This window comes from Myodes glareolus, chromosome 7 (genome assembly GCF_982192425.1).
Source record: "Myodes glareolus chromosome 7, mMyoGla1.1, whole genome shotgun sequence".
Classification (NCBI taxonomy): Eukaryota; Metazoa; Chordata; class Mammalia; order Rodentia; family Cricetidae; genus Myodes; species Myodes glareolus.
The window spans coordinates 37,912,925-37,922,676 of record NC_142032.1 but is presented as its reverse complement, the minus strand read 5'-3'; the positions used below and the strand labels follow the sequence as shown (position 1 = coordinate 37,922,676).

General features: G+C 46.7%; 1 protein-coding gene across 6 annotated transcripts in view; it reads right to left on the bottom strand.

The window, feature by feature from the left end:
• Positions 1–8,421: 8,421 nt before the first annotated feature.
• The window catches only part of Tjp2 (tight junction protein 2), a 113,910-nt gene continuing 112,579 nt past the window's right edge, over positions 8,422–9,752 (bottom strand). For all 6 annotated transcript variants that reach the window (XM_048438724.3, XM_085693730.2, XM_048438726.3 and 3 more), the window contains one exon: positions 8,422–9,356. In XM_048438724.3, the coding sequence (XP_048294681.1) occupies positions 9,197–9,356 (160 nt within the window). In that variant the 3' untranslated portion in view covers positions 8,422–9,196. The remainder of the gene's footprint in view (positions 9,357–9,752) is intronic.

Genomic DNA, 9,752 nt, shown 5'->3' with positions numbered 1-9,752 from the left:
TCTTTATAATTCTGACCAAAGACTGGACAGAAATCACACAATGGAAGAATTATGTATTTTGACTCATCATTTCAGAGGGTTCAGCTCTTCGCCTTCTGTGAGTGTGTGTTGGAGGACCCTCTCCACGGCAGACTGGAGGAGAAAAGGTAAGATGCAGAAAGCGGTCAGGTGGAAGCAACTCCCAAGAGTACCCACGGTGACCTACTAACTCCAGCTGGATCTTACCTCCTAAAATTTCCACCTCCCCGAATACTACCACCGACTAGGGAAAAACTGTTCAAAACACGAGGGACACTTCCTAATTACTCACAGCATCTTTCCCTCAAACGGGTCAATCATGAAAGCAAATACAGGGGCACTGTCCTCAGTGGAAATAGAAAGAGGTGGGGAATGGATCTGTGATTGATGAGAAGAGAACTTTATCTTGACTAATCTTTATTATATTTATTTATGTGTGTGTCTGTGCAAATAAATGCTAAATTGTATGGATGTCCTTAACCACTGGAGCTGGAGTTACAGGCAGTTGTGAGCCACCCAACGCAGTACCGGGACCCGAACTCAGGTCCTCTGAAGGCAGTGCATGCTCTTAGCTGCTGAACCATCTCTCCAGCTCCTCTCCCTTCTTAAAGTTCTGATTTAAGTTTTTTATTTATATATACAGTATGTCTGTTGGAGTGAATGCCACATATATGTAGTATTCTAGTGCACGTAGATGGGCAGAGATGAAGAGCCGTGGGGATTGCTGGAAGAGCTGATGGTAAGATTGATTGGGGAAATCAGAGAAGCTGTGCTAGAATGTGCTAAACCTAGAAGGGTAAACAGTGATGTCTTACTTTGCTTTCTATTATTGTGATGAGCACACTAACCAAAAGCACCTTAGGGAGGAAAGGGTTAATTTCAGCTTACCTGTCACTGGCCATCGCTGCAGGAAGCCAGGGCAGGAACCTGGAAGCAAAAACTGAGGCTGAGTCCATGAAGGATCTTCTGCTTCCTTTGTGCTTCCTTGTGTATAAGCCAGCTTGCTCATACAACCCAGCACTACCTGCCCAGGAGTGGCAGTGCCCACAGCAGGCTGGACCCTCCCACATGAAGCACCAATCAAGACCATGTGCACAGGCAAATCTGGTGGAGGCAATTCTTTAATTAAGATTCCCTCTTCCTAAGTGTGTCAAGTTGATGACCAAGATTAGTCATCACAGGGGCTTTTAAAAATGGTAAAGAAGAAAGATTTTCACAGAAGCTAGAAAAGCAGGCATCCAGGAGTGTATTGGGCTTAAGCATTCTTATGCATCTGAACATATTGAAGTTTTGGAGGAAAAAAAAATCTGGGGAATCTTGTGGGCTATTGTTGCGTAACACTGCAGAACTCAGAGGCTTTAAAACAGCTTGCTATTTTCCATACACACAGGTGTACTGATCTGGATTGAGTCAGCTGGCATATTTATGCCCCACCTCCCTCTTGCCCAATTGCATCACCTGAGACAGTTCCATTTATGAGATGACAGAGAAACAAGACAGAAGCCACAGGGTGCCGTAGTTTAGACTTTGCTCAAGCGCTAAAGGGTTTGATTTCTAGAGTGGTACTGTTGGGAGTTGGTGAATTGATATGGGGTTCCCCTCTGTATACTGTGAAAGCCATTGGTAAATAAAGAAGCAGTTTGGGCCTATGACAGGGCAGAATATAATCAGACTGGAAGAGATACAGCAAGAGAGTAGGCAGAGTCAGAGAGAAGTCATGTAGCTGCCTAAGGAGACAGACACCTGATGCCAGACGGAATCGTACTGGTAGGCCACAACCATGTGACAATACACAGATTAATAGAAACAGGTTAATTTAAGATATAAGAGCTAACCAATAAGAAGCATGAACTAATAAGCCAAGCAGTGTTGTAATAATACAGTTTCTGTGTGGTTATTTCAGGTCTGGGCAGCTGGGAAACCAACAAGCAGCCTCTGCTAACAGTGGATCCTTTAAAAGGTGGGTCCTAGTGGGATGGCTTTAAATCACAGGAGTCATGATCTCAAAGGAGACTATGCAATTCCTGCCCCCACCTCACTCTTGCTCCCTGAACTTGAGGACAGCAGCATTGTTTTGCCTTTGTGTTCCCTCCCTGCATGATGCAAGGCCTTACCAGTGGCCCAAGAGCGACAGGGTCCACTGATTACAGCATGAAACCTTACTATGGGCCCAAACAGATCTTCCTTTTCTTCCTTTCTCCTTTTCCTCAGAGATTTGTATAGTAAAAGAAGTTAACACCCAATCAACCCAAGGCTAAGGATGGGGAAGCATATTCTGACCCTTTGCCAGAACTAAAGTGGTATGACAGAGGACACAGATATAAGAAGGGGTGATGAGTTAGGGGCAAGGTGTACTCTACCTAGGGACAACAGAAACCTGACTGCTGTGGCTCTAGGTGCCAGTATCTACCCAGCAAAAGGTGATCTCTGTCCACGTCAGATGACTCTGCCTGCTCCCTGGGTGAAGAATCAGAGAACTCACATCAACTGAAATTGTGGCTGTGGGAGAAGGGACAGAGGGACAAATTTAATCTAGTTACTTAAGTCAATAAAGTAGGTCATCACCTGAAGAGAATTAGAATATTTAGGAAAGATCTTCCGGTTTTGAAATTGATGTAGATTGTGGATTTTCATTGAGCTACATAAAATTATTAGTAGGCAAATCATTATAAAGTCCCATAAAGATTTATGCCACGGTGTTACATAGTAGTCTACCCCAGTTTCACAAAAGAGAAACCTGAGGTTTCAAACATTTGGGTAGCTCGCTCAAACCGTAACTGGCATACATATAAGTCCCTTTGATTTGAGAATAGGGTTTATAGCCTCTTAGGCAGCCTCTGCAGGTCAGGAATCATAAGAGAAGAAACTTGGCGTCTGTCTTAGTGTACAACTGCTGTGCATAGACACCGTGACTACAGCAACTCCTATAAAAGAAAACATTTGATTGGTGCTTGCTTACAGTTTCAGAGGTTTAGACCATTTTCATTAAGGTGGGAGGCATGGCACCATGCAGGAAGATGTGGTGCTGGAAGTCATTGAGAGTTCTACCTCTAAATCCCCAGGCAGCAGGAAGAGAGAGCCCCTGGGCCTGGCCTGGGCTTTTGAAGCCTCAAAGCCAACCTCCAGCGGCACACTTCCTCCAACAAGGCCACACCTCCTAATAATAGCACTCCCTGGTAACTTAAGCATTCAAATCTATAAGCCTATGAGGTCCATTTGCATTCAAACTACCACATGGTCTGAACTCACTTGGGGTTGGACTGGATTTGTGACTTTCCCATTCCCACTCGACATTCTATTTTTACTTATTTTATTTTGCTTTGTTTTAAAACTTTTTTATTCTTGCCTATTACATACGTGTATGCAATGTATTTTGATTATATTCACCCTCCCATTCTTCTTCTGGATCCCTTTGGTGTGGGAGAATTGTCTGTATTCTGTCAATCATGTTTTAAATAAACGCTGATTGGCCAGGCAGGAAGTATAGGTGGGAAAACCAGACAAGAAGTAGAAATGATGCAATGAGAACAGGAGAATTCTGGGAAGGAGAAAGCTGATTCCTCCCACTCCTGCCCAGACCACCGAAGTAGCAGGATGTGACTTGCCAGCTGAAAAAGGTACAGAGCCATATGGCTAAAATAGATCAGAATAATGGGTTAATATAAGTTACAAGAACTAATAAGAAGCCTGACCTAATGGGCCAATCAGCTTTATAACTTACTGAGTCCTCTGTGTGATTTTCTTTGGGCTAAACAGCTGGGGGTACCGGGCAGGACAGAAACCCTAACAAACAAGCAGGCCCCCTCATGTTACACCCCTTAACAACCACCCCTCCTACTTTTATGTGTGGTTAATGGCCCACTGAGTTTAATTAGGGTTGCTTGTTTGAGCATGGGTGCAGAGCTATTTACTGGAGTAGGAGCAGCTTACCTATACCACTGAAGAAACTGACACACACACAGTCTCTATTAACTGCCAAGTGCTTCTCTATACCACCAAAGTCTCTCTCTCTCTCACACACACACACACACAGTCTCCATTAACTGCCAAGTGCTCCTTTATACCACCAAAGTCACACACACACACACACACACACACACACACACACACACACAGAGAGACACACGTTAGTCAATAGTTTCACATGGAGGTACATGGTCTCATGAGTCCTTCCGTTATCCACTGCTCGGCTTGATCACAAGCACCTGACTTGGACTGCTGTTGAATTCATGATTGCAATGATGGCTGTGTCATGTCCAGGGTACAGCATTTGCAGCACTCCTCCCCATGTTCCAGCTCTTACATTTCATCCCTCCCTCTTCTGTAACAGTCCCTGAACCCTGGTGGTGGTGGACCCCATTTAGGGATGAGCACTCAACAGTCAGTCTTAGACTTTGACCAGCTATGAGTCTCTTCAGGCATGGCTGCCCATTGCGGGGAAAATGAGCTTCTCTTTAAAAGTAGCGTTAAGAAACGAATTCCTTGCTTGGCTGTGTAGGATGCAGGGCTCAGTTTTTCTCGGGTATGGCAGTCCCCACCTGGTGCCGTAGGGTATGATGGTATGTGGGGAATGGTTGCTGTCAGTCTCTCTTATCTGTGGCTCTGGCACATGCAGGAGGTTAAGTTAAAAGAGGCCTCTCACCAGCCCTCTCCCCGCACCCTTCACCTTGACCTCTTCTGGTCCTGCAGGTCTGGGTGTGAGTAACAATTCCCCCACAATTCCTACTACTCAGCTTGCTTGATCCAGTGTGGTACTGACTCGCGAAGGCTTGTAGTGCCAGATTCCTGCCGAGACTTCCCTGGCTTCATCAATTTGTTTACAAACCCATCTCTTGCAGGAAATGGAGCATATTGTGTATGGCTTTGTTCCTCTCACTGAGTTTCAGTGAGAAAACTTTGAATCTGCCGCCTTACACAGAATAAAACACCCATATATGTATTGGTGTAAAAGAAACTTCTTTTCCTTCTGTTTCAAGACAGGGTCTCACTATGCAGCCCTAGGAATCCTGGGCCTCCATGTAGCCCACACTGGCCTCAAACTCGGCTCATCCTCCTGCCTCCGTCTCCCCGTGCTCAGGATCAGAAGCCCATGCCTCCACTTCAGTTTCTTACCCTGTTGTTGTGGTAAAATGGTCAGACAAACGCACCTGAGGGAGAAAGGCTTATTCTGGCTCACAGGTCCATCACAGAGGTGACTTCAAGGCAATGGGAGCTTGGAGCAGCTGGTCACATGAAACCCATAGCCAGGAAACAGAAATCCTGAGAGCATTCAGCTGGCCTTCTCCACACAGCCCAGGATCCCAGCCAGGAAATGGGACCACCCACAGTGGGCAGATATTCCTACCCTGATTAGCACAATCAAGATACAGCTCCCCACAGGAACACCCAGTAGCCCATCTCCCCAAGGGCCCCCACAGGAACAACGGCAGTCCAACTCCCCGGTGATTCTAGATTCTGTCTAGCTGCCCACGCTAACCACCACACCCATTATATCCAACTCCCTGCTATTTTTAAATACCCTTAGGTAGAATCACCTACAAGCTAGAGTTGCTCAGAGAATCATAGGCTTCAGTTGGACTTAAAGACACACTGGCTGTCCTGCTGAACCCAGCACCCCCCATTTATAGCCGAACAAGCTGACCTGCATTAATTCTTTTCTCCCCAGCTGCTAATGGGGGTGGGCCATGTGTCAGTGTTTCCCACAGATCTTTAGCAACGCCCTTCTGCCCATCTTGTGGTCCCTAATGGAACTGTTTAGAATGGCAGGGACACAGAGAGCAGGCAATTACGGCAGGAAGGAACAGCCTGACATGAATTAAGGAAGGATTAGAGGAATTGCCTGCCAAGAACCAGCCCTCACCAACTTTCCTCCAGAACAGAATCAGCCCACTCTCTTCTCAGAGAGACATCTGTTCTCAGAACTCAACCCCTACCTTCTAGGATTGTTTAATCCAGTGGAGATCTTCCTTCCCAGCCACGCATCCCAGACAGATGCAAGCTCAGGCCAGAGCCAGACTACAGGAGTGCTGTTTCACACATTTCCGGTCCCCTCTCGAAGAACTTCTGAGTGGTCTTTGGAAATTGCGCTATTGTTCCCCATAAAAGAACACAGAGAGAAACAGACTTCCCAAGCCAGCCACAGTGGTACATGCCTTGAACCCCAGCACTCAGGAGGCTGAGGCAGGAGGGTTGACTTTTTAGAACATCTTGGACTACATAGTGAGATTAGTTTCAAAAGACAAAATGGCTTTTAAAAAAAAAAGGAGCCCCATCCACTCACTCATCCTTGTATATAGTGGCCACATGGGAACTCACAGAATAGAAACAGTGAAGAAAATTCCTCACCTGCTCCCCCCATCCCCACCTCTGTCCCTGAGACAGCAGGGTGACCACCATCCTCACTCAAAGTTCCCTTCCCTAATCTCTCACATTCCTCTCCCCTTTCTACATCTGCCTAGCACCGCTTTTTTCACGACTCCAGTAGACTGTAGGGAGCTTTGTGTCCATCCCAGAACAAAGCAGGAGATGGGTAGGAAGTAGTGGAGGAACACTGGTGGTCACTGGGCACAGAGAGCCACTGCGGGGACCAGACACACTGTCTACCCTACCTAACGCATCTGATGCGAGCCTGCGCCCGTGCCTACAGGTTAACCTCCTCACCACCTCAAGATGAGTTTCCCGAATGGCTTATTCCTGTATTTAAAGGAGGAAGGAACAGTGAGTCATCCCGGATGTAAGCAGTGTACATTTTCATCTGTTCACAGACGGCGGCTTTTACTAATGGAATGAGAAGCTTCTAGTCAGTGCCGAGGACTTGAGGGCGGCTCAGAAATTCAAGCTGCAGCAATCAGCGGCTTGGAGTCACAGGGGCCGACAGGCATGAAAAAGGCCACGTTTAGAGCATAACCCACTAAGCCCCAGTTGTAACTCCACCAATACTGAAGCTTACCATCGACAAGTCTCTCACAACACAAAGGACGCTAAACGGAGCCCGCCCTCCCCAGTCTTCCTCTCCCAAACCCAGCGCGCCTTCGATTCATCCGAGTTCGAGTGTCTCAATTGCCGCATTTATGTTTCACACCTATTTTATTCTTTCAGGAGTGAATGTGAACACAGATGAGCTTTTCTAGGCAGCAACTTAGTGTCGTAAACACAAGTCTAAAAATGCCCCACTCCTTCCTCTTGCCAACTCCACTTCCGAGAATCCACCCGCAGGAGAGGGCTGAGGCGAGGGTGGCTGGCGCACAGGGCACGGCTGAGATAAAAGAGGGTCAGCTAATGTAAGAGGGGAACGCATGGACATCATCAGAACAGTCCGTGGGCAAGGGTTCACTTATGACGCACGGGCAAGATTAGGCTGCAGTGGTTGGTCACGATGGCCATGTGCAGTGCTTCCCTGTGTGGGAGGGCCACTCTTGATAAAACGGGAAGCAGAGAGACTAGAGGACAGAAGTGCCAAGCCAGCGCGGCTTCAGGGATCTCTACCCGTGGGGCCCACAGATGGTGAGTCCTGTCCCACCTTGACTGGCAGTCGGAGACGTTGAGCTGATTTTTGCTCTTTCAAAGTTTCTGACAACAGATGTGGCTACAATCAAGAGATTCTGACCTAGGGTGTGGCTAATCAGCATTTTGGGTATAGAGGTGGATGGGCTCCACCTGGACTAAAGGTCGGAGAACTCAAGTCTATTTCTCGTATCATGTTAACGAGGACTGTTGCCTCCCCGACGCCTTTCTGAGTGAAGCACATAAGCCTGAGGAAAATAAACACAGTGGAATTCAGTAGTCACTGAATGTCCCTCCCAATGCTGTTCTGCGTTTCTGTCTCTTATTTCTCTCACACCTCTGTTCCTTTTGCTTAATAATTCTAATCCTCACGCTCCTACCCTGGAACCCTGGAACCCTGGAACGTATGAATTCGAGGCTGGTCTCCAACATCTCACAGACACGTACGAACAAGTAACCGGAGGAAACACCCAAAAAGTAATCAGGGCTGTGATGGAGTAACTTATTTTATTCTTCATGTGACTCCATTTCCCAGCGTTCAAAGATGAGCAAGTTCTGAAGGAGGCACCAGAGAGTTAGCTCAGTGCTTTAGAGCACTTCTTCTTGGAAAGAACCCAGTGCGAGGAGTCTCAGCACAGCAGACGATAATTCACAACCCATCCCGAACTCCAGTTCCAGGGGGATTCGGTGGCCTTTGACCTCTGTAGGCACCAGGCACACATGCGGTGCACATAGATGCACATAGGAAAAACATTCACACACCATTTTTTAAATCTTTTAAAAATCCTTAATTAAAATATATCAACAAGGCCAGGGGCTCAGGGATGGAGCACCCCTCTGCACGCACGAGGACCTTGGGTTCCTTCCAAAAGGAAGATGTACAGAAATTCACCACAAATCTTATTCTTGACTATAATGTACTCCTTTTTATTAAATTATAAAATCGCTTGATGCCAGTACATACACTGATATGAAGGAAATAAAATACCCTTTTCTCAAGTATCTGCTTGTGGAGCACATGGTTAAACAAACAAACAAACAGGAAAAACTCTAGACTAACTTCCTGGCCTCCGAGCTATGTAGCTGACAGACTACCAAGTGTAGCCGTCCTATGTACAGTCAGAATTTCTGGGAAATACTATAAAGACAATGCCCTGAAAAGATGGCATGATACAGAGGGCCAGTTAGAGCTGCAAAACTGGTATAAAAATTTAGCCAAAATAAAGTTTTAGCTTTGCATAAGCTTCAGGAAAGAAAACTTAAGACACATCTTGTCAAAGGCACTTCAAGAGCTGTAATAAAATACTTCTGAATTTTGTTTGAGGCAGAGAACTTTTTTTTTTTTACTCCTTTTTCATATTTGCCTCACATTGAAGCAGTGTTGGAAGGCATCTATGAATGAGGAAAAATAGTTATTGCTCCTTAATATACATATTAAAAATACAGAGAGATTAATACAGGTTTTGGTCCACACCAAAGCAAGTAACAGTGTCAAGACTGTAGTGTTTCACTTCATTCTGCGCAAAAAGTCATAATCGGCTTTACCCCAGTCCCACACACAAAGCCTCCAGTTGATAATCCGTGCTGTCTGTCGCCTGGGTCCCCACCATATCTCTGCAGTGCACGTTAGCTGGAGATCTCCAGGTTGGCCTCCCAGGAGTCCATGAGCAGCTATCTACAATTCCGTGTCTCGGTACCGGGAGGGCTGACTGTAGTAACCCCGCTTTGAGTGTGCCGCCAACTGCTGGCGGTATTCCTCTTCCTCCTGGTCACTGCCATAGCTGGTGTCCTGGTAAAGTCTAGATGGAGCTTTCTGTGGCTCTGGAGGTCTAGAACTAACAAAATGAGGGTATTACACACAGCCCACATTGACCAGCTGCCCAGAGAGCCACTGAAACCAGGAGCCCAGCAGGCTGGTTTCCTGAGCACATTCTCCCACCAGCTAGGACACTGCTAGTCTCTTCAGGTTCAGGGTATGGGTCAAGGCCAAGGCCTATCTGGGCAGCTGTACGTTGTCTGAACTAACAGAGAAGGCTGTACCCGTTGCATTCCTATGCTCCCCACTGCAGGCCCACTCAGTAGAGTTCTCTACCAGCGTCAAACCAATTACACCAAGTTTCCTCTGTCAGGGTCAACTTGGTCAACTGTGTTGGCATTCCAACAGTGATCTTCATGCCCTCTGCTTTTCGGGGCTTTAAAACAAGACTCCAGCTTCCAGCAGTGGGAAACAA